The 26,250-nt window shown below is 37.1% G+C and overlaps 1 protein-coding gene across 3 annotated transcripts in view; it reads left to right on the top strand.

Moving 5' to 3' along the window:
• dab2ipb (DAB2 interacting protein b) overlaps nucleotides 1-26,250 on the top strand; it is a 142,606-nt gene that overhangs the window by 20,685 nt on the left and 95,671 nt on the right. For 2 of the 3 annotated variants that reach the window (XM_084115375.1, XM_084115374.1), the window contains one exon: nucleotides 2,984-3,110. In XM_084115375.1, coding sequence (XP_083971501.1) covers nucleotides 2,984-3,110 — 127 coding nt within the window. Of the gene's footprint in view, nucleotides 1-2,983; nucleotides 3,111-19,251; nucleotides 19,448-26,250 lie in introns of those variants that run through there. The other variant, XM_084115377.1, reaches the window with a different exon arrangement.

Raw genomic sequence — 26,250 nt, 5'->3', positions numbered from 1 at the left:
CTCACATCATTTTGAAAACTTGGTCTTAACCCATGAGTGTCACGATCCACACACCAAGGAAAGGGAGAGAAACAGGTGGATCCAAATACAACACTTTTATTTGTAGGGCAATCCAATTCGTCGTCATCCATGCAGGGGTCAAAATCCATGTTAGCAGTCCAATAACAAAATAAACAAACAAGGAATAAAACAAACTCAAACCAGGAAACAGACTTCAAGAAGTGTAAGTGACATACCACAATGACTCCGTGACAAGGACTAAAACAGACAGGGTATTTATACACAGAACTAAACAATGTAATGGGAAACAGCTGCATGCAATGATGAGTGATGAGAACAGACAAAGGATTGTGGGAAATGCAGTTCCAGAATGAATGTGACAGTAAGGGAGAGAGACCTCTAGTGGACACCCGGGGAAACACAAACCAGACACTGTGACAATGAGCATATCCAATATTCTGATTATCCAATGATGACATGTTAGGCAATGTAGATTGTGAAGGTTTCGTTTTAGATCTTGTTGATTGTTGTTGTACTGGCTGAGATAGAGAATAATTTGAAATCCTTTGTGTGTCATCGACATGTGATGTACGTGTTACAGGCATGGACTCTGATGCCGCTGGCACACTAGCTGAAGGAACAAATGGTTCCGCCACCGAATGAAGAGGTTTAAACACACTCCTATCAACAGATGAATGAGATGCAGAATGCACGTCTTGATACACCTTTACACTTGCCATTGACTCAACAACAGTTCCTCTTGTTCCTCTAAATCATGTTTCCTTTGCAGCATTTGTTGAGAAGCCAATAAAGCAGCCAGTTCTGCCTCAGCCTTAAGACGAATGGAAGATCGGCTTGATCGAGAACCATGAGATGTCGCTCCAGAAGATCTTTTACTGCTTATATTTGAAGCACTGTCCATTGGTTGAATTTCATTTTGAAGTTCCCAGAATCCATTCCAGCTTGTAGATGTACATTAGAGAGCTGAGTAGTGTGTGTCGTGGACACCACATCAACAGAGGGTGAAATATCAGATGCATGAACCCCTTGAGATGTTGCATATATGGCTTCCTCAACCCCAGGCTCACGGGTATTAGAAAGAGCAGTGCAGGGATTCAATTTCCCAGTTTCATTCATCCATTGTTGAACATCATCCACAAAGCCATTATAATATTTCAAAATGGAGTCAAACCATTCATTTTGTTTATTTTGTTCCTCAAGAGGTAGGAGAGGCAATACTCTTTTATGTAGCACAGATGCATCATCCATTAGCAACTGTATCGTTTTCAGCATTGAACACACTTGAGACGCATTGTCATCGCATATCATCAGCTCTTTCATTGACCCAATCGAATTCTTCACTTTATTCACTTTACTCTTGCGATCCCTTTGCAAGGCATCAATTTTAGCCACCAGGGCCTTTGCCGTGGGCTTATGCTCTCGTTTGCTGCTATCAGCAGCGTGTTCCATATCCATATCCAGTTCATTCTCCAACGCAACAGACAATGTGAGCTCCGTTTCAAACAGCGCGCTCACAGAGCCAAACAATGAATGAACGTAGCAGGGCAGCACACGAGAGCCCATAAATATGCAAGAGCAGCACAAAGCGCGTTCAATCCAACATAACAACTACAACAGCGTCTTCCACAACAGCGATACAGCCACAATCCATTAAAACCGCTGACATACCTCGTTTGCCGTTTGTATGTTCGTCGTGTCCGTCGATCCACTTCACGGTGCACATCCGCCACAACATGCTGTGTGCAGAAACAGCCGTTTCCAAATTGCGTCCATAATCCAGAAGTTGTGTTTTTCTGTTCACTAAATGTAGCGGCAACCTATAGCCGCTGAGAGGCTAAGCAGCAGGAAAAATCCGCGACGCGTTTTCATGCATTGAAAATCCAAGAACGTTTATTGGCATGATAACAGACTATCCACGTAGAAACAATTGATGATGAGAAACGTTTAAATGGTCAACAGAAAGTGAGCACTCCTCACTACTCACCCCCTCTCTACACAATAAACAAAACAGGAAACACTACCAGGTAAATACCCACCGATATCCATGTGACCAAACCACCTGGAAACGTACGTGCAAAAATACAAAATAAAAGACAAACGTTTTCTGCACTTACAAGCTGTATATAAAAAGTTTTATTTGATTTTTAATGTATCTTTATTTTATTTTATTTTATTTTATTTTATAAAAATGCAGAAAGTGTTCTGTTAGGGTGTGGGTTAGGTTATATTATTTTTAACTAGCTGTGTGCTATAATTTATGCCAAGCCCTTTAGCACTGATTTACTTAAGATCAAGTACTTCACTCAATAAAATGAGTCTAATTTCACTCACTTCATATTTTTAGTATTTGGAAAATATCAGTTATGAAACAATTGTTATTGGTTTAGACCAGTGGTTCTCAATTCGTGCAGATTCGTACAAAATGTGCAGAGCAGTGGGTCACGAGGACTGGAACTGAGAACCACTGGTTTAGACTGTCAGTCAAACCAGATTGCTGTGGCTGAAATTGAAACTCTCTTTCTCCTTATGTTTTCCTCTCATCTTTTTGCCACCATCTTTTTCACCTGCCAATAGTGTGTGAATTGAGAAAATGTTCTGGCTAAAAATATTTCTTACTGTCCATAAAATTATATTTTTATTTTTTTTATTGAAAATATATTTTTTGTCCCTATGATGATCTTTAGCTGCTTTTATTGCATGGTTATGACATGGCATTTTATATGAAATGACAATACATATTAATTATGTATAAGTAATTTAAGTAGCTAGAATCTCTTTGATTAAAAAGTCAAATTCTGTCTATCTGTGTGCTTGTTTTATTGAATTCTTCATGTCTTGCTGCCTCTGATTGTCTTTTTAACTTGAATCTCTTCTATATAAATTGAATATATTATTCATGAGATGAGTAATTGTGTATTTGTTTCTCTTTTAAACAAATCTCTTTTTTGTTTCTCGTTCTCAGATACACCCTCTGCTCCTACAGGGGAACAGGACTGACACCTGCCAATCCAGACTGCTGCGTCGCACCATCAGTGTTCCTGTGGAGACGCAGTTCCCTGAATTCCAATGCCATCTCTCAGTGGACAGCAGTGAGTGCACTTCTATTAACATACATGTTTTTAACACAGCCAAACAACTGTCTATCTAGGGTCTCCTATGATCATAGAAAACTTTGAAATATCAGGTAATTTAAAAATTTTGATTGTAGTTTTCTAGTTATGCTTGTCTCTTAAATTATTTCATCTGCTAGACGTAACTTTGTGCATAAAAAAAATTCAGTAATTTTCAATAACTGACAAAGTTTTATTAATCATAATTATTAGGTATTGGTCAAAGTTTGTAATTTGTTTTAGTCACAAACTACCTTTGATACATATTTGCAAAGACATTTGCTTGTGGCCTGTCATTTTTTATGGAGGCCAGCAGGGGAGGATGTTGGCTACAATATTCTGTTCTTCTGGCAAAAGACAAGCATAATACTCATTGTGTATTTATTTCGTTCACTTATTTTTGTTAACGTTTATATTTGATGTGTGCATACTTTATTTGGCAGATGTTGTTTTTTACAATTTGACTGACCTACCAACGAATGTTGTATTTTTCCCCATGCACATGCTAAATGGGCCCTGCCAAATGTACTTTTTAAATCACCCTTTAAGGGTGTATTGGGTTGAACACTGATTAAGCTGGACCTCACTAGTTAAAAAGGCTTGTAAATCGACAAAATCATGTTTATGTTTATTGGTTTAGGGGTAGGGGTCGGTAACAAATATCATTAACCTGAAAACAATGGAAGTCTATGAGATGTCCTCACAAATATAGTGAAACAAATGTGTGTGTGTGTGTGTGTGTGTGTGTGTGTTGTAAATTTTCAGATTGTTTTATAGTAGTGTATATATATACTGGACATAAGCGTTTATTAATCAGATTTATTAATACAATTTAATAAGACAATGACATAGCTGAACTAGTGGACAATTTATTTAATAAATTAATGCAATTTTTGCACCCGTATTTATAACCGTGATCACACACAACTTCTCATGAGGCATATGCAGAAACACAGACCCTAATACACTCTATTCCAGTATGCTCTGCTTTTAATTAATGTGCTGGGTTTTTTTGTTGTTTTTTTTGACAGAGACATTTAGATTTACTGAGACTTTTTAACTTTGAACTTTTTTCAAACTCAAAGACCTTCATCTAAACATTATACTGCTCATTTATTTATTCATGTTTGTATTTATTTAAGTATTTACTTATTTACTTACAGTATGTAATTCTTACTTACTTGCTCACTTACTCGCTTACTTATTTTGCTTACTTGCCTGCTTACTTGCCTGCTTGCATGCATGCTTACATGCTTGGTTATGGGGACCACACAGGATATTATATAAAATCTGAATATACTGTACAGTTATAAATCTGAATATATAGTTAATTATTAACTACATAGTTAATTATAAGTCCAGTATAGTTGTATGTGTATATTAAATGCAGGGTAGGTTGTTATGCTGGTTGAAAGTCTCTTCACATCCTGATAGCAATCACTAAGTTAAGTGGTCTAAATGTATTTATATGAATATATACAGTATATCATATATGGAAGGTGTAGGACAATAAAATGTTCCGAATGCAATGATACGATGTCCTACCAGCCTGTCAATGTACAGTTCCATACCTCCGCCTATAGGGAGACATCACACGTCATCAGCGTGTTTCATGCTGTGCAGAGTTAGACAGAAGCCACCTTTTACAGTTCCTCCTAATCCAAAACAACAAGCTTATGCTGCGTTCACACCATAACTACTCCAATAATGAAGAGATGGAAAACTGTGACGTTTTACTCGGAGCGGTTCGTGACTCAAATTTATGCGTTTCAATGGCAACACTATCAACGCCGAAATTAATATGCAGCAGTCAGGTGATACAGGTCAGTGCTCTTTAAGTTGTTAATGTTTATTATTATTGTAATGTTATGTGCTTTGAGACGTGAGGTAGTTTAACGCTGTCTCTCTTGAAGCTTTTGTTTGCTTCCTGCTTTACGTGTTCATGTTTTGAAGGAGGCGTGGCTTTGGAGATGCTCTGAAGGGAGGGTGGGATGTTATATTTATATTTACGGTGATTGTTTGATCAGATTTATAACAGTATTTTCAGATTTGCCCCCTCCCCATATTGAACAACTGATTAATGATAAAAGAGAAAATCTCTGAGCTCACTCTTTTGCTCCCTCTGAGAACTAGAGCACCTTCTGTTTGATGTCAGAGGGTGAGAGCAGGAACAACCTCACAGCCTAAACATCAGAATTATTTTCCCTAGGGGGTTGAAGAGCAGAAAGTATGTACTGTACTTCAACACTGCAATTTAAAAGCTCAAATACTCACCAGAGAGCCTTTTAAACAAATCCCTTAAATACCTAACAATAGTAGTGTCAACTTCTTTTGGGTTTAGTGTAACATATTCTTGGTTTGCTAACACAGCTTCTGCTGAATGCTGGGTACTGACATGTCAAATGCCTTTAAATCACTTTGTGCTTGTAGCTTGTTAACCTCACAGACAAACATCAAAGTGAGTCATAGTTTGTAAAGCTGTTGTCCTATTGCTCATTCAGATGTTTGGCAAAATTAAACCAAACTAAAGGCTCATTGAAACAGACTGACGGTATGCTAGTTGCTCATTAGTGCTCATACAGACTAATGTGACAGTGTGCCGTTTGATATGTAGTATATGTCATGGGGAATTTCGGAATTAGATAATTGTAAATGTGAGCACATGTTTTATTGCGGACGGTCACCTTTAAATCTGATATTGACTGATAATGACTGATATTCATTAGTGGCATAAGGTGTCTATAAATATTAGACATTTTATATGTAAGTCATTGTGTAAAGAGTCTACAGCTTGAGGAAAATATGCAGGCTTGTGAAAAGTATCGTTGCTGATACTGTGTCTTTAAGAAGCATGTGAGAAGTAGGAGCAAAAGAGAGACCGCAACTTACAGGAATAGTCGATCTGCATGCGCCACAATGCATCCATTCTGTCTCTTTCTCTCACTGTCTCTCTCTCTGGAGCAGTAGACAAACACAGGACAGCAGTTGGGGCACAGAGTGGTTCTCTACACATAGGGTGAAGGGAGCACCTCTTCTCTCTCTCTCTTCCTTTCTCCTCCATCTGTCTCCTTTCAGCACAGTTTTTCAGTTGTTGGACAGTCTGGGAAGTTATGGAGTCTGAGACGAGCCCTGAGTCGGAGGGTCAGTCCGGTAAGTGCTTGAGGAGAAAAGATGGAAAAGATGCTCTTGGCCCTTGGCTCAGTATTGGTGGACTGGAGATGGATTTTTGGCATAGTGTGTTTAAAATGTTGTAAGAGTACATGCATGAGTTTGTTGAAAACTATTCTCAGCCTCAGACGGCACACCTATGGACCACCCGCAGTCCGTTTACTGAACGCCCGATGCATATTGCACAGAAAAATGGAAAACACTTGCAAAGTTTGCCATATTAGTGGCTTCACAATCTTTGAAACTGCATGTGCAGTTGTGAAGAGTTGTATTGAAAGCAGTTTTAGCATGTAGATGAGAGATCCTTGAGCAGAACTGTATGTTCCACTGTTTCTGAGTATCTATCGATCTATCTATCTATCTATCTATCTATCTATCTATCTATCTATCTATCTATCTATCTATCTATCTATCTATCTATCTATCGGTCTATCGGTCGATCTGTCGATCTGTCGGTCTGTCGGTCTGTCTGTCTGTCTCTCTCTTGAACTATTATTGTGGGATAATAAATTTTATGTAAACCCAGTGCTAAATGGCATATAAAAAAATGTTGTTGATGGCATTACATGTCCATCAGTTAGTCTATTCCTGTCTGTAGTGGGTGTTTTCTGACCAAAATAAGCTGCAATGTGAAGCAGACTTTAGTCAAAAGTCTGCCTATGACTAAACTAGTTGCATGTCTGTCTTTACAATGATCATTGTGAGTCCAAAGATTTACTGAAGATGTTTATGTAGTTCAAGCAGGTAGCATAAGGCTATTATTTTACTTTTTTGTCATTCTCTTTCTCTGTCCATCTGCACTAAGCTTTGTAGTTATATTTTCTGATTTTATGTGTGAGTTGTGGGTAACTGGAGTGTGCTCTGCATACATGATTGTGCTAGAGTGTGTGAGGGAGTTTCACATTTTAAAGGAATTGTGTTTCTCTGAATTGTGTGTCTCTTGTGGCTTTAGTTTGTGGAGAGAGGGATAGAGTAGATGTATCTATGTGTGGGAGAGAGAGAGAGAGAGAGAGTGAGCGGGATGGGACGGGCGGTTGACTTATGTACACAAATAAATCTCTTTCTTTCTCTTCTCCCTCACATTCTCGGTCTTCTTTTCCACTCACACTTTTCAATTTCCCTGGTCAGAGCTTTCTAAAACCTAACGATTAAATTATTATTTGAGTATTTTTCCATTGTCTGTGTGCGCAGAGAGTACGGTGCAGGTCTGATCGGCAGAGGAGGAGTTCTGGAAGAATGCGGTTAGCTGAATGAGTCAACCGCCAAAGTATTTCAGGGAAACAGGACGTTCAGGGTCCAATTGGGTCGATACGCTGGACAGAGAGAGATGGAGATATTGCAAAGAAAGCTAGCAAGAAAGAAAAAGTAAGTCCTGCCAAGGGAACCCAGATTCATGACACAGTCGTTGAGCCCAACATCTGTCTTAAATGCAGGCCAAACCTCAAAATATCCCAGAATAGCCCCAAATAACATGGTACAAATGCCCTGCCCTAGCTGAGTAGATGCCCTCCCATAGTCCTCTGCCATGGAAATGTATCACTACCTATGCGATTTGAGATTGCTAAACCCTTATACAGAGACCAATCCATAGATAGAACATTTGATGTACCCATAATCAGTTAGTGTCATGTAGAGTGTTTCTTTTGAATGTGTAATTTAACAGCTGAATGAAGGAATTAAAAGCTTTAGGATCTGATGAAGGTCTGGCGTTTAGCATCATAATTGGTTGAGAGATGCACTTATGGTTATAGATAAATCAATTTATATAAGCGGAGCAAAAACAGCTCTGAATGTTCATATCTGTGAATCTAAACCAATTACAGAAGTTAAAGAAAGAAAACATTTTATTAAAAAACAGGGCCAGATTCTTTCTTGGCATTTGGTGTATCTTGTGTCATCTGCTGCAGAGATGAAGTGGAGGACTGTCTCTAATGTAGTGAGCATTCAGACGAGAGGATGAGAGAGTAATTAAAGATAAGAGAGAGTGTGCGACAAGGGCAATGAAAAGGATCGACATCATTTGGATACTTCTCTCCCCTGCCACTCCAGGGAATCTAATCTTCTTTCTGTTATTTCACTATAGTGTATGTTAGCAGGGTGCTAATTCCACGCTTTACCATCTGATTCTTAACCTACAGGGGCTTGTTTAATCCTTATGATGTTTTCAAGTTTAAGGATTCCTTTATTCCTTTGAATCAGGCATGATGAAAAGCCCCTAAAAGCCCCCTTAACTGGTAAAATCACTGTAATGATAGGCCTCGAGTGGCTTATTGCTTTTAAAGAATGGCAATGACGGCCATAAAGATACCAAATGATCAGGATTAAGAAACTATTTCTGCTAGATCTGATCCTTAAAACGACTTTTGTTGGTGTTTACAGTTTGATTCAGTCATTACGTCAGGTTACAGTCATTACGTATTGTTTTGATTTTAATAAAACCAGATGTTACCACATGAACACATTTTTGGGTTATCTGGCCAAACATATGTAAATGTATTAATAAAAATTATAAAAAAATAAGCTGTTGTAAATCAATTTAGCATATCAATGTAGAATTCAGTTAATGTGTGGTCACAGGTGTCCATGCTGATAAAAAAAGTGTGTAGTGTGTAGATCAGTTCAAGACCCCAATAAATCTCTTAATGAGGGTACTTTGCTTTCCTGTGTTGATGCATGTCTGTTGAAAACAGGAAGTTTGAGCTTAAATATATATCGAGCTCACACCTTTAGTTACATCAAGATTTGCTTCTTGCTAGTCACCGTAGGTGTTGTTTGTGGGAGGGACATTCTCATTTTGGAGTGTAGTTGATTGAATAAACCTGTGAAGTGCAGTATTTAGCATGTTTTCCTTGAAGAGAAAGACAAAATGTTTAATGGGAATATCTTATGTGTTACACTACAGAGTACGCTAGCTTCAACGCTAATGAAAGTGGAGTAAAAGCAACAAAATTCCAACCTCATGGGGTCTTAAAAGCATTTTGGGAGAGAGTAGAGAGAGAAAGTCATTTCTTGTGAGGTAGAACACCAAACCCCTGGCCCTCATTGAGATGGAAATAGGTCTGTTTGTCGTCCTACTTCACTCTTCCTTTTCTTGGAGTAGAGGAGAGGAGAGAGCAAGTGGAGCGGGAGAAGGAGGGAGTGTGGGGGATTACTACGAAGTGATAAACAAGAGAATCTCTCAGTCATTCTTTCTGAGTCACTTCTGGCCTCTGGGAGCTGCATACATGCCTGCTTTGACTGGAGGGGACTCTCTAATTATTAGACCAAAGGTAAAAGAGTATGTGTATGCACTCTCCCATCTAACTTAATATCTTGTGGGAATAATGTCTTTATATTATCTTTTGTCTTTTGGGTGTTTATATGTGAGAAAGTTTCACGCTTCGTATCTAGAGTCGCTCAAAGGGGCTTTCATTACAGAAGCCCATGAGAACAGTAAGGGAGCAGATCAAGTTTGATGTTCTATCCTTCAGCTTTTGCTAGCGCCTTGTTAAGACTCTCGGGGATCCTTTGCCACCATCTGCCTGTCCAGCAGCAATGCCTTTGTATGTGAGCCAAGTATGCTGGTATTTGAAACTTTCAGAGTTATTTTTATGTGTCCATATGTCTATCTTTATGTTTGTTGTATGTGTGCATGTTTGCATATGCGGCGCGCATTTGCATTCCGAGCTTTTGAAGTCCGACCTCAAAAATCTGTGTGAAACAAAACTTTTGCGATGTTGCTTAGTAATAAGCTGATGGAGTGAGAGAGAGAGTGAAAAGGTGGGAGAAGGAGGGGTTTAATCAACACTTCTCTGCTTGAATGTGGCAGTGCTGCTATCTCATTCCTCTTCAGAAACAAATCTAATCTTGGTCTGGGCAACCTTCCATTTATGCAAAGCAGTTTTCATTTCTGGAGAATAACAAACTCAAATACGGGATCAGATTGCGTAGAATATTGATGCCGGTGCTCCAAAATAATCAAAATGCATTTTTAATAGGTGATTGTAGGATTACTTCAGTATGAAGTACACTTTTCAAATAAATGAGAAGTCATATCTGATTTATTCGTTATAAATATAGATAAATTAAAACGGGTCTCTTTCTATTGGAGTTTAGCAAGTTTTTCTTTCTTTATTTATCTAATTATTTATTTAAATATTTAACAAATAAAAATGAGTAGTAGTAGTAATAGAATAAATAAATATGACACTTTAGCAATGACATAGGCCAGGGTTTCTGAAACGTCAAACCCTTTTCATATCCTTAGACTGTTCACAGACCACCATTTGTATAAATCAAAGTATGGCATAATCAGATCGGACTTTCTAGCAATCTTGCTTTTGTATATATTTCTTGTACAGGGCTTTTCACTGTATCTTTTACAGAAACATTTTGTAGCAAAACTCTCATACAGTATGTCATATTGTATGCTTTTATAGTCAGTGTTTTTATATTGTATCGTTGCTGCAGATTATGTGAATAATACATTATTATGTTCCACCTTGGAGCTGACTGATGCATGACTTAAAACTGTGTTTATTGAAGAATTGTGTGTGGAGGATTTGAATTGAGCCCTGTGATGGACTGGGTGTTTCCCTGCCTAATGCCCCTACAACCCATCATAGGACAAAACATAAGAAAATGGAAAAATATACCATTTGAATGGATGTATAGTGTTTCCCTGCCTTACTTGATTTTAAAAAGAAATTGGTTGTCACATACATTTTTACAAATATAGAAGTTATGACTTTCATTTGTATTCAGTTGAACACAGATTGTACAAGTTAGCGTGAGTCAGATTTTAATAGTTTGAAAGAAATGAAAGAACGTGAGAACGAGTGGTGGAGGCAGTAATGCATCGTTAAAGTGAATTTGAACAGACAAGAAGTTTTTCACAGAGAAATTGTTTAGTTACAGAAAAAACTAAAAACCCAGGGGGGGGGGGGGTGTCTTATTTTCTGTAACTTTTAGATCTAGTCTGTTTTCTGAAGACGCTCTCTGATCTGAGCACTTTTTCAGTTTGTTTGTTGGTGATGGGAAAACTGCGGCGTGAGTGTGTGTTTCTGTGAGTTCATAGTAGATGCGGCTGTCAGATGCTTCCTGCCTTGTATAAAGTAACACTGAGGAAAGAAATATTGCTAAGAAAAAGTCATATTGTTTTCTTTCACCTACATTTTTAAAGTGGTTACTAAAACTGAATCCAAAACTGAATGGCCTAAAACCCATTATGACAAGTTACAGCTTTTACTGTAAGCCATCTGTGTTTCTTGATGAGTTCGTCTGTTTTGTAATGGCTTTTTAAAATTTTATTGCATGAAATATTCACCCAAATATGTTGTTTTAGACTCTGCTGACTTCAGTTGTGTTGGCAATATCAAAAATATATTCTATTTTGTTCCATTCAAGAAACTAAAGTTATACAGGTTTGGGACAATAGTAGGATGACAGAGAACTACCGTTCAAAAGTTTGGGGCCAGTAAGATTTTGTTTTATAATTTATTAATTAATAAATTGGCAACTATTAATTTATTCAGCAAGGACATATTAAATTGATAAAAAATGACAGTAAAGACATTTATTTTTAAGGCAGTATTTCTATTTCAAATAAACTGTTCTTTTGAACTTAAAATTCTAAATTCTTAAAATGATCTATTCATCAAAGAATCCTGATTTTTTTTTTTCATTTTAATATTTTTATAGTATTAAAATTGAAAACTGTTATTTTAAATTGTAACAATTTTTCACAATATTAATAATATTAATTTTATCAAATAAATGCATTCTTGGTGATTTACTTGATTTTACTTGATTTATTTGCAACAAGATTTCTTTCAAAAATATAAAAAATAATCAGCACCAAACCTTTAAACAGTAATGTTGCAGTATATGATTAAAGGTCAACATAAATTAGGAGAGGTCTGTGTTGTGGGGAAAAAAGGCTTTCACATGCTTTCCTATCTGGATGGTATTATAGTTCTCAGAAGAATCCAGAGTTGGCAAAAAAGCAGTCAATAATGTGCTGTGTAATATTTTTTGAGCTTGTATGCAAAAATGCAGTGTTCAATATACGATTTTGACAATATAGACAAATTTCCCTAACCTCCTTCAGGAAAACTAGTTTTGTCAAAATAGGGCTTTGGCCTACATGTTGAGCTCTGTAGATCTGTGTGCATGTGTTTAGAAATAGCGTTGCTGGAAGTGACTACCAATTCCAATCCATTGTACATGTTGAAAACAAAAGGCCTGAGAAGACACTTTTGTTGAGCAGTCTAAGCACTGTTGAAAGCATTGATTTGGATGCTGGTGAAAGGAACATGTATGACTGCTAAGCACTTCCCAGATGAAGAGCTAATCACAGCAAGCACGTAGAGTCTAATCCGTCTTTCCTCTGGCCTATTTTCCTCTCTTGTTTAGTTTATGAAATTGCAGAGCTGAGGTAGATGGAGATCTGTGAGAGCTGAGAGAAGTTCACTATTAACATCTGTTTCTGACTCAAAGTAAAATATTAAGACCAGTAATTGTGATATAAAGTTGGAATTAGTTGCCGTTATGTTGGAAAGTTGGAAAATAATTGCCGTTATGTTACTGTATATGTTATTGTATTTTTGCCAGGTCTTTTTTTACAGTCTAGTATTGAATGTGGAACCAACACTGCTCTCCATATGCTAATAAGTCATTTCGTAGGTCCAGTGTGGAATTCCATTCTGTGCAGCAAGACCATGTCAAGCATGCAGGACCCATTCTGAGCCATTCTAAGGAGGTTTAAGCCAGAACTCCTCCGCTTGGAGGGCTTTTCTATCTCCCAGGTGGTAAAGTGTGGCGGCCCTTTCAGACTCTGGAATGTTGCTCTTGTTTAGTTCCAGGCAGGAATGCAGGTGCTCTGCCATTTTTCAGCTTTCAGAACAGGCTCTCATGAGGACCACTGGCCATTCTCACATGGGCTCATCCCGGACTTCCCATGGGTCATGCACAATGAAGGCTTTGTCTCCTTTGTGACAGCTGTTGATATTCTCTCCAAAACCTGCATTTTGGCTCTTGTGCATGAGAAGACTTTAGCTGAAGGAATGATACAGAGTTTCTTGCTTTTGTGTGTATCATCTGATGTGATGTTTTAAAGGTATCATTTTCTTGAGTTTCAATGTGAATGGCCTCTGAACAGGAAGTGACACCACGACTTTAAAAGTGAAGTCTAATTTTTTTCTCATTAAAAAAATAAAAATGTATAATTAATAATAATAATACAATTATTAAAAAATGTCTACAAATAAAACACTTATACACATGTTTCCTGTCTAATTAAGTGTGCTGCAGCATTGGCCAAGTCACATTTTTATCATTTAAGCAAGACATGGATTTTCAGCTGATTGCAATAAACAATGAAATAGACAATTTTTTTAAGGTTTTAAGGTTAGTGTTAACTGTCTACTGCAGTCAGCAATCATTAGATATTCATTCGTTTCGGTTCCATTATCTCAATTTCATTAGAGGCGTCATTGGAGGTTTATGTAGTTTACTCGGTGTGTAACATCAAAACATGAAAAACTGAAGATAGAGGTGAATATTTGTGCCAAGTGCACTGCTTGTTAGTAAGGATTGAATGAGAGCATGAGGTGGTTCTGTAGAAATGAATAACTGTCCTGTGATGCTTTTGGAAGCATTGTTGTCAAAGTGACATTTGTCACTCATGTCTTTTGTTACTTTCTCTTATTAAGTCTAGCTCTTTATTGTCATTGTAGATGCATAAAGAAATAATCTGAAATAAATTGAAAATATAGATAAATTGGAATGTGTATGAGAAGTTTGTATAATGTCATAAAGTATACAATCTATATACTAAAGTAATATAGAAAAGTGATTAAAAAAACAGTGCTGTGTTTGTGGAATGAGTTTTATACATAAATATTAATACATTTATATAAAGGCTAATACATACAGTAGTCATTCAGTTCAAAAATGTATTTGGACCCCGATGTGAATCAGGAGCCTTCACGAGTTTACGCCAAAGATCCAGGCAAGACAAGATTAAAAATGTAATTACTTGCAAAATAATTGCCTACAACATTCTAAAATCTGCCAGTTTAATGTGACATGTAAGCTATGTATCGTTTCTTTTGCAACAACTCAACAACAAATTAATTGTACTTGTATTAATTATGCCATTGATGAAAACAAGCTGATACCAAGGTATTTTAGGCCTACAATTCTAACATAATTTTTCATGAAAAATCATGATTGTATTATTATTTTTTTTTTTTTTTCAAAAGTAAGGTTAATGTAAGCAGCTTCTTGCAATACTCTCCTAAATGCGTGATAAAACCTAAGGGCAAACATTACCGCTTTAATAACTGTACCTACGGTCGTTTTTACTGTCCAATGACAGTCCATCTTTTATCTACTTTGAGTGGCATGGGAGAGAGTCGGAAGTTCATTTGTTGCCCCTACAAGTTTATGATAGCATATTTTAACAAGATTTTCCAATGGATAAAGAAAAAAAGAAAAACTGTTTTTTAAAATGTTGGCTTTATTAAACTATGTTTTAAACATGTGAATAAACAGTCTCATATGTCTTTATTTTTAATATAGGCCTACTATTTATTCATTTATTGTTTTATTTTATGTAACTTTTTACATTTAACATGAATAATCAAACATTTAACATAAAACAAGAATTGCACAACAATTTCTGAATTTTTAAAATGATTTATTAATTTACATTTTTATGTTTTAATTAAATTGAGGCTGTTCCTTATTCTTTCGGTTTATAAGGTGTCACAACAAATCCTGCATTCCTAGTCTTCCATACATAATAGCCTCTGTGACATTTAGTCACTTATCAGATCAAAATCACAGTCCACAAACAGTGCATTTAAAAAAAAAGATTTGTCCACTTTTGCACGGGCAAACACTATCATAAAAACAATTGACCAAAATGGTGCTGCCGAACAAGAAAAAATGCAGACAGTATTCCATTTAATACCTTAATTATGGTTTCAGACCTTCTCCCACCAATGCACAGCTTCCAATGTGTTTACTATGTGAACAAGTTTTTTCGAATGAAGCCATGAAACCTTCACGTCTGAAGGAGCACCTTATGAAGATCCACCCAGACAAGGCATAAGGACTGTCGGTTCTTCCAGGCCTTAAAAGAGCAACACGGCAGGAGAACCATCAGCAGTCTCTTTGCTAAGAATACCAGCCAAAATGATAGTGGGCTAATAGCATCATATGAAATATCCCTGCTGATCGCCAAATGTGGACAGCCGTTCACAACTGGAGAAAAGTTGGTTCTTCCTGCCATCAAAGAGGTAATCTCTACCGTGATGGAGCGCGATCCCACACAGGTGCTGAAATCCATCCCTCTCAGCAATGACACTGTGGCACGCAGGATAAATGAAATGGGAGGAGCAGCTATGTGCCATCCTGCGGGACGAGACAACCACCGCTGACAACAACGCTCTGCTGATGGCCTATGTCCGTTATAGGGCCTCAAAAAGTCACGAGATGGCAGAGGAATTTTTGTTTTCTAAATATCTGGAAACCGACACCAAGGGCCAGACCATTTTTAACACGCTTTCTGCTTATCTACAGGAGAAATCAATTCCCATCTCTAACATCCTTGCATGTGCCACTGATGGTGCCCCCTCTATGGTTGGCAGGTACCGTGGGTTCACCCCTCTGCTGAAGGAGCAGGTACCTCATATCCTCACAGTCCATTGTGTTGTGCACCGCCACAACCTTGTGGCCAAATGCAACACTCCAGTTCTTCACGAGTCTCTCCATGTTGCAGTCAAAGCAATAAACAAAATAAAAGACTTTTTTGAGAAAATGAATGAAGTCACGTTAAAGCTCCAAGGAAATGACAACACTCTGGTCAAATCCAAAGCGGTTATCCACAGTCTCACCTCCAGGCTAGATCTCTACAGGCAGAGTATAGGCAGGAGGGAGTTTGCTCATTTCTGGCCAAGGTGATCTTTTTTTCAGAAACAACACTAAATAGATATAACAGGCCCACTATTATTATAATTAGCCTAATATATTTTATTTCCAGGAATACCATTGTAATGTTTATTATTTCGAGTGATTATATTGAGTCTGAAAATACAGACCTATAGCACACATTACCTTATAAATATAAATAAACATTTAGTAGAATAATAAGCAATAAAACAACTAATTCAAATAGTCTAAAAATATTCATGGAGATAAGAGAACAAAACTGTAAAATAATACTCATTACAGGTGTCTGAGGCTCTTACTGATGACCTCCTCCTAGTTTACACTGACCACCTGAGGATGGTCAAGGTCGACATGGAGATCCGCTTCAGGGACCTCCTTAATCTTGATGTTCCCAGTTGGGTTGTGTAGGCCTTTCAAATGGATGTGATCGAATGCGAGCCCGCTATTCAGAAGCATCTTGTCGACATCCAGTGTGACGACGAAACCTCTGGCTGGTGCAGCATGTGGGTCAAATATGCCCAGCGGTATCCGGCTCTCTGGCAAAAGATCAGGCTGTTGATTCTTGTTTTTCCAACAACATATCTCATTGAGCAGGGATTCAGCCAGGTCATCCACATGCAGTCTAAGTAACGCAATCGCTTGGACTTGCTTGCCTCAGATGCACTACGGCTGAAACTAACGTCTATGCAACACGCAGTAAAGAAATTAGCAGAAAAACATCAAGCACAGGGCTCACACTAATTTTCAAATCAATTTTGAAAGTTAGATTTCGAAAGTTCAAATAAATCATTCTGCTTTTTCCCTGTTAATGTTCTCCGTTGAAAATAATTTATAAGAATGCTTCTTGTTTGCTGACTGGCTGTTCGCCGTACAGCTGCTGTTAATTAAATTTTTAATGTCAAATTTATAACCGTTGCAATTATTGGCTGCTCCTCGCTGATTGGCTGCTATTTGCGATAAGCCACATAATTAAATTTTTAATGTCAAATTTGTAACCGTTGCATTTCGTTAACACGGGCTAATTTCTACTTCAGATTACTTTTTTGCTCTCTGGGAAACTATGATAATAATATTCCCACTGTTCAGGCAAATCAAATCTGTTTGGCTTTTAGTGACATTCTTTTTAATTATATATGAAAGCTGCAGTCCATAACTTTTGGCGCTCTAGCGGTAAATAAACAAAATTGCAAGCGTCTTGGTACTGTGCATGTACTGTGCTACTCCACAGCGGTGCCGAGTGCCGACTCGAACCAGTCATGGGCCGTTCACATATCGCGTTTTATGCACGTGCAAATGAGTTATTTCAAATGTGCGGCAAGCGCGCTCATAAAAGAAGTGACACGTCCGGTTGAAAACATCAACTTGTCAGAATGCCGCAAGCGCACAGCAGGTCATGTGACAAAAGCCAATGATCAGCTTCGGCCTTTCCGTAACAACATCGAAAGCTCAGCTGAACAGCTGATCATAGCTGTACAGGGCGGGTTTTTATATCTAATCTCCATAAATATATCTAGTAGTAAAGCTAATGCAAGGGCTAGAAATCAATTAATCCTTTGCTGATACTTCCTTGTCATCATGTCATGGAGAGCGCAGTTCATGGTTGCATAGCAACGACAGATGCTACGGGAGCGCAAGCACTTGTGGAAACAAGGAGAAAGCGTCGCAGCCCTTAAAATAGTCCCAATATAAACACTTATTATAGGTGTACCTTAGTGATTCAGGATAAGACAAAAACATGGTTTGGAAAATGGATTCATGATGTACTTGCTCATTACATGAATGTTGTACATTTTTAATACAAAAAGTTATGGATTTAATAATAATAATAATAATAATGACAATAATAAGAAGAAAATAAGGATGTGAATAATACACATTATTATTATTAAAACAGAATGATAATCAGCATACATTCAATAAAGACATCTAGCCCTTTTTTGGTGGGGGTGGTGGGGGCGGGAGGTGGGGGGCGGTAAGGGACCCGGATAATGGATAGGGAGCGCTGGCCCAAAAAAGGTTGAGAACCACTGCTCTACTCAGAAACATTTTATACAGCAAAATACCGATCTCTGCATTGTGTGTGTGTTACGGAAATCATAGGGCCCAACAAAAGGGTGAAACTTTTTCTTAATCGTATAATAGGACCTGCATGTCTTCTCATTTCTCTGATTTCTTTTTGTACATAGCACAGCCATTTCTGTGCCTTTTGTTGGTGCTGGATGGATGGGAACAGAGTGGACCTTATTTAATAGATTTTACACCCATTGTTAGTCTAAAAATACTTCAAAGAAAAAAGTTATGGGGAAAGACATCCCTGCTTCGACTTACTTTTGTCTACAGTCATCCAACATTGGTTTCTTCTAAGTTGTATGAACGTGTAATGATTTTTTAATGAGAGGTTGGCTTCTGTTCTGTTCTGTTCTTTGTGTAGTGTGCTGCTTCTTGGCTGTAGTAGAACCCAATCCTGATGTCTTTGCCTTCTTGACCACAGCCTGACGTCTGATTGGTCTAGTATCCGTCTGGAATTTAGCTTTCCCTGCTCTTGACCCCACCCTCCCTCTGCCCTGAGGGCGTCAATGAACAACGGCATTCCCTTGCACAGCCGCGTGTGCATATGTGTGTGTGTGTCGTCTGTAGAGTATGAAGAGCACCTTCTTTCAAACAGACATATATTTACACAGTCAACCCTAATGACAAAGTGCACTGGGAAAGTTTTTTTCCTGGAAATGTCTGCTTGTGTTTTTTGTTTGTATATTAGTTAAGCTTCTATTATTGTTCTCTATGAAGGAAAGACAATCCTTTTCCTCTTGCTCTCTCTTTCACACATAACATACCTACACTACATCTCTCTCTCTCTCTCTCTCTCTCTCTCTCTCTCTCTCTCTCTCTCTCTCTCTCTCTCTCTATCTCTCTCTCTCTCTCTCTCTCTCTCTGCTCGCATGGCTTAGATCTTGTGTAAAGGGGAGGGTCTGAACTCTGTTTGCAGTGAATGCCCCTGTTGGAGTCTAGCGCTAGCATACACTCGCTCTCACTCACACACAAAGCTGCTATTCCCGCTACAAGGAGAGTGTGTGAATGAAGAAAAAGGAAAAAGAGAGAGTTTGGATGTAGCTGGACTTGTAACTGGACAGTGGGACGTGGGACCATTGGCTCTTTTTGTGCTAATGAAGTGATGGTGTGAGGTGTTTTTGCACTGTTGGAGTGATTGAAAGGTAAGGGATTCATTTTCACTCTCCTGCGGCTGTTTGTGGATCACTGACAGTGTGACTGTATGTGGACAGGTGAAAACTTACCAGAAACAAGAGTAAGTGCTTTAACATTCTGCAGTTGTGGAGCAGAGCCATGCTGTACTTTTGCAAGCTCTTCTTGCGTTGTTGTAAATGTTACCGTTCTCATTCTGATTGAAAATCTAATAGCAGCTAAACTCTCCTTCTCAAAGTTTTGTTCTGATCCAGGGTTGACCCAAAACTTTAACTGGATGGTGTTGCGTCGGTGTAGAAAGCCCACGTCCAATAGCATCAGCAGAGAGCAGTTCAGAATTGGATAAATATAATTTAAAAGGTTTATCAATTTATTTATTTTAAAAAATTGCTTGGTATGCTGATTTTTTTATTTATTTTTTATTTTAGGGGTCGATTCTAGGATTTCAATATTGGGGGGCTAAGCCCCCAATGAAGGTATGATTTAAAAAAAAAAATTGATTTAGTGGAGGATTTCTGTCACCTGGTGGAAAACAAAACACACTTTTAACATGAAAATTACATGAAATTACCACTATAACCAGTAGATGGCTGCAGAGGGCCACTCATTAGCTCATTTACCATTTCCACTCCCTTTTATAGTTCTTTTCATGTTTTTTGCTTTTGGATTTATTATAAAATGAATATTATAACAAATTTTAGCAATTTTATTGCACTGAAGTATGAGGTATAGCAAGAGTAGGAAAAGTCACAAAGTCTCAAAGCCGCATTTAGATGGAAGGAATTTCATAAAAAATAAACAAACAAGCAAGCAAGCCCGTCTTGAATTGCTCCTGCATCATATTATGTAAATGCAGATATCATAACAAACTACCAATAAATGCACACACATTGTCCTCTGCTTTTGACGCTGGTGCTGCGTTACTGCGGATTGACACACTGAATAACGCAGACTAAAATGCGGGGATGAGCCGAAGCATGCTGCTGTTTTCATGTGAGTTTTAAAGGGGACTGAGATGATCACGAATTAGTGTACATATTATGGCGTTAATCGCAAACATTTTGAAGAGCTGAGTGGAAGTTTAGGGGGGTTAAGCCTTATAAAATAAAAAGTCTTATGTTGCACGGGTATATTTGTGGCAATAGCCAGTATGACACAGTATGAGTCAAAATTATAGATTTTTCTTTTATGTCTCAATTTAAAAAAAAATACACATAAGACTGGTTTTGTGGTATATATATATATATATATATATATATATATATATATATATATATATATATATATATATATATATATAAATGCATATACAGTACCAGTCAAAAGTTTGGAAACAGTACTATTTTTAATGTTTTTGAAAGAAGTCTCTTATGCTCATCAAGCCTGCAGTTAAAAAAAAACAAAAACAAAAAAAAACAGTAATATTATGAAATATTATTACAATTTAAAATAATGGTTCTCTTTTTTAATATACTTTAAAATGCAATTTATTTTTGTGATGCAAAGCTGAATTTTCATTAGCAAGTACTCCAGTCTTTGGTGTCTTATGATCCTTCAGAAATCATTCTAATATGCTGATTTATGATCAATGTTGGAAACAGTTGTGCTGCTTAATATTTTTTTTATAACCTGAGATACTTTTTTCAGGATTATTTGATGAATAAAAAGTTAAAAAGAACTGTATTTATTTAGAATAGAAATCTTTTGTAACAATATACACTACCGTTCAAAAGTTTGGGAACAATAACTATTTTTTTTTAAAGAAATTAGTACTTTAATTCAACAAGGATGCGTTAAATTGATAAAAGGTGATGGTAACGATTTATATTGTTAGAAATGTTTTTATTTTGAATAAATGCTGTTTTTATGAATAAATGCTGTTAACGTTTTACTCATCAATGAATCCTGAAAAAAGTATTCCAAAAAAATATATTAAACAGCACAACTGTTTCCATCATTGATAATAACTGAGCATCAAATCATCATATTAGAATGATTTCTGAAGGATCATAAGACACCAAAGACTGGAGTACTTGCTGATGAAAATTCAGCTTTGCATCACAAAAATAAATTACATTTTAAAGTATATTAAAAAAGAGAACCATTATTTTAAATTGTAATAATATTTCATAATATTACTGTTTTTTTTAGTTTTTAGTTTTTTTAACTGCAGGCTTGATGAGCATAAGAGACTTCTTTCAAAAACATTAAAAATAGTACTGTTTCCAAACTTTTGACTGGTACTGTACATTAGAATTTTTAAAAATGTATTCATATAGTCCTATATTGGATATTGATTTGTTAATTTTCATTTATCCTATTTTTACAATTTACTAACACTGTTAAATGCAATCTTTAGCAAATTTCAAAATGAATATCCATTTTTAATACTGTACTTTATAATGTTTATGATTGATTTTAGTTTTTATTGTTTTAGCTCTAACCCTTTTTTTGGGGGGACAAAATAGTACAACATTTTTATATTGACTAGCAATCTCCAGTACTTTGCTTTCTACATATGCTTATGACTGCCTTCAGTATACCTCAAATGTAAACTAGTCTGTCCACTATTGCAGGGCATTCCATGCAGGACTGTATTCACAGATCATTGTTGCTCTATTAATAGCCTGAGACAGGGCAGGGAGTGAGGCTGCAGCTGAAGGGAAGGAAGTGGGCCTTGAGTGCACAAGGATTACCAGGGTTCACTTCACTAGGGGCCCCACACTGGCCATTGCCCTGGAACCGGGCTTTTTGGAAACGCTAGAATACTTGGTAGCAGCCGTGCTGGTTGGTTACTTGGTAATCCTTTCCTTGCATGACCTTGTGTTCTCAACTAAGTTCCATGCCTGTCCAGATATATGATTAGCTGTTGTCCTAATCCTTAATTTTAGCCTGTTGTACCAGAATAAAACAAAAGAGACCAACAGGAAGCCAGCGAGAAAGAACAACAGTCTCCGTGGCATAATGCGATACCGCCACAGCTGTGACAATATGTATGGTCAATCACAGTCTGAATGGGGGAAGGTATGAATGAAAATTAATAACCAGATCCCCAGAAAGAGAAACTAGATAAGTCATTCTCATTTCACTTGCAAAAGATCTGTCTCAAACGCTTTGTGACTTTTCCCTCGTGTGAGTTATGACAGGACAGACTCTCTGGGTTTATTCAGTAGGGGACTTTACCTGTGGAATGTTAACTGCCTTCATTTCTCTCCCGTCACTTTTTTTCCTCCTGCCGGCGAAACTCTCTCATCCCCTTCTCCACATGTCTGTTTTCAGCACTGCTTCTGTCAGTCAGAGCTCAACCCAGCACCTGACACTTTGACCCGCGTCGGTCCTGAAATTTTTACTGTGGCTGTGAAGCCTTTGATTGGCCAGGCGTCCCGCTCCACTTACACATGGTATCAATAGGCATTTCCCATGACTGGATGGCATTTTTATGCATTTGGCAGATTTGTTTTTCAAAGTGACTTACACTACTGTTCAAAAGTTTGGGGTCAGTACTTTTATTCAGCAACGATGCATTTGTTTAATCAAAAATGACAGGAATTTATTAAAGAATCCCGAAAAAAATATCAGTTTCCACAAAAATATGAAGCAGCACAACCATTACAACCATTGATGATAATGTTTCTTGAGCAGCAAATCAGCATATTAAAATGATTTCTGAAGGATCATGTGACACTGGTGACTGAATTAATAGCTGCTGTGACGTGTGCCATTGATATTACAAGATGACATTGGTATCCCATTAATTATTCCACTGCATAACACAATTATCTAATTTCTCTACTCAAATCCTCAAAAAGTTTATTTTTTATTTTGTTTGCAAGGATGCTTAAACTTAATTTTTTTCCCCTTCACTTCTAGTCCCTGCTAGCATCCTTGACTGTGGGAATATGTTTATGTGAATCCTAGGTGCAAATGGGCATGTTGTCATTTGTTGTCATTTTAGTAATTTACATGCAGTAAAAGGTTTACTTTTTTTGTACTACAGTATGTTTATACTTGCCTTGTTAACATTAAGCAGTTTAATGGCAGTGAAACTTGTCATTCTTCATAATCACTTCTTGAATCTACTTGTTTTAGACATGGCTGGAAAAGGCAAGCTTGTGTGTGTGTGTGTGTGTGTGTGTGTGTGTGTGTGTGTGTGTGTGTGTGTGTGTGTGTGTGTGTGTGTGTGTGTGTGAGTGTAAAACAGGATGCTCATTGTTCTCTACTCATTACAAACAATCAGTTGGCCATCTGATCCTTTCATGATTGGTCAATCGGAATCTGTTAATGAAGTGCCGCTTACACAGGGCTATTATGAAAGAGTTAGTGACACATGCACACACACAAAAGCTAATGATGACAGGTTTCATTTTAACAAATCACATGCTTTGTGACATTTTTATCCTTTTTTAACTTAAAACCAAAGGATTTTCTACAAAATTTCCCCAGCAGCTCAAGCACAGATTATTTGTCATTGTCATAGTAAGAGCGTGTGAGGGAGGCAGAGGAAGCTGTGATCATTGCTGAGATGCGTCATGCAGTGAGTGACGTGTGCTTGACACTATGACCTGGGCATCCACACACACACAATGCCGTGTGTGTTTGAACAAAACAGGAAAAGACATTTATTATTTTGGTTCATTCTCCTCCACAAACACATATAGCCTTCAACACATGTTTCTGACTCAGTAATGATGATCATCAGAGTGCAGACCGAGAATTTAGTCAGTTGTTCCTCAAGGAGTGTTTGTACTTGATCAAATCAAGTTCAATAGCTTATGGTTTCTAGAAGAACACACACCCTCTTCTTCCCAAACACACACACATTAATGTGGCAAACATAGACACTTCGAAAAGCACCAGGGACAAGCTCTGACACACATATTCTGACATTCTTTAAATTTTTACCGCATACACACACATACGCAGAAAACCTGTTGGTCACAACAGGAAAACTAAAGAATGTGCATCATTTCCACTGGTGCCCTTGGACTTCCTTCATCGTAGACTTACACACACCCAAACAGTCAAGCACATAGAAGTATGCTATGAGCTGTGACAGTGACAATAGCTTGAAACTATGGTGAAACAAATGGTACATTCCATTCGGCCAGTATAGATCTCATTAAGTTGACCTCACAGGCATGTATACTCAGTTCAAAGGGCACTATATATGGCATAGGGAACAAGTGTACATTAATATGCAGTAATACTTTACAGGAAGTGGAGGCAAACATGTACCCACCAGTCATTGTGTCCGTACTATAAAAAGTTAGGCTAAATATACTGTTAAAAATCTCTTATTTTTACATTTAAACATTTGTAGTCATTTATCACTTAATAAAAAAGATATATATTTTATTTGTATTTATTTTTTAAAATGTAATTTATATAAATTTGATAATTCATATGTATATGGAAGTGTTGTTTGTATTTATTCAAATTTGTTTATGCAAGTTATATTTATTCACACCACACCAGTATAATGTTATCATATTAAAACCAGTATGTGTGACTCAAGTGTTTGTTGGCAGTGCAGGTTAATCCAGGTGAACAGATTTTGAAGAAAACACTGCGATGCTATGCAAATGCTATTCAAGTGCAAGTTTGTCAGATGTCTTATATTGCCAAGTCTCGTTCTCTATTGTAATAAAAATAGTGAGCATTTAGCCTTGATCCAAATGTGAATGTGGCAGTGTCATTTCAGGCTTCTACCAAGCTAAAGGTCTTCTTAACTTCCTCCCCCAAAAAAATACATCAAGGTGAAATATTTATGTGGCAGAACTTTTGCTCTTTACTTTAAATAATTTGCAAGACTTTGAAATATTCTGTGATCTAATACTGGAGTGAGACTATATGAATATTTATCCAAGATTCTGTATATGATAAACAACATGGTTGAGATCAACTCTCTTTCTCTAATTTAGAACTAAAATATAAACCAGCCCTATTCTGGCGGGACATTAGAGAAATTTGTTTAATAGACGTACTTTGTGATTTTAATCCCGTCCGAATCTGCCATGTCTGAAAAATTCCAGAGCAAATTACCTAATGTTTCTCCTCATTTTTTTTTTTTTTTTTTACCTACCTGAGCTACCGTTTGCGCACCAATCTTCAGCATGCTTTAATTTTTTTCAGAATGGATGGTATCAGACAAAAAAAATAACATTATAAAATTAATAAATAGAGACAAATCGTGGAAACAGCGAATACTGTCCATCTTAATGTCGAGTTCAGATAAGAGTAATGCAAGTTTATAATAAACAGCCACTGCTATAAACTCTTGAATTTTACTTAAAAATGTGTTTTTTTTTATAATAAGTCAAAATGATATCAACAAATAATAAACTAAAAGACATGTACGTGATGCATTAAAAAGCACAGCAGATGTGCTTCTGTAACGCCTACGTCTAGAAAACACATACTTGTTCTGTTAGTCCCGTCCAAATCGGTTCATGAAATCACAAACATCGAGTGATAAGAATTGTAACTCAAATGTCGTTTAGAAAACTAGTCCCGTCCAAATAGTGCTTAAGTTACCCAAAGCTGGGATACAGTACATGCACACAATAAACAAAAGCTTAGACTGCTGTTTGGCTAATGTGATAAAGAAAGAAAGAAACAGCTATTTCAGTTAGATCTATAACAAGTGACAGTACTCACTGCCCACAAATAGCCCCACCAATGTATTGCGGTGTAAAAAGTACTGCAGATTCTCTATTAGTTGCTGGTTACTTATTCACCATAGTACTTTTTAATAAGAGGGTCTGAGACCACCTACAATGTATGTTATTTAGATTTGTGTGCATAGTGCTGAAAA

This window comes from Abramis brama, assembly GCF_963993115.1.
Source record: "Abramis brama genome assembly, chromosome: 5".
Lineage (NCBI taxonomy): Eukaryota > Metazoa > Chordata > Actinopteri > Cypriniformes > Leuciscidae > Abramis > Abramis brama.
The sequence above is the reverse complement of the archived record's forward strand: the minus strand, read 5'-3'. Positions and strand labels throughout refer to the sequence as shown.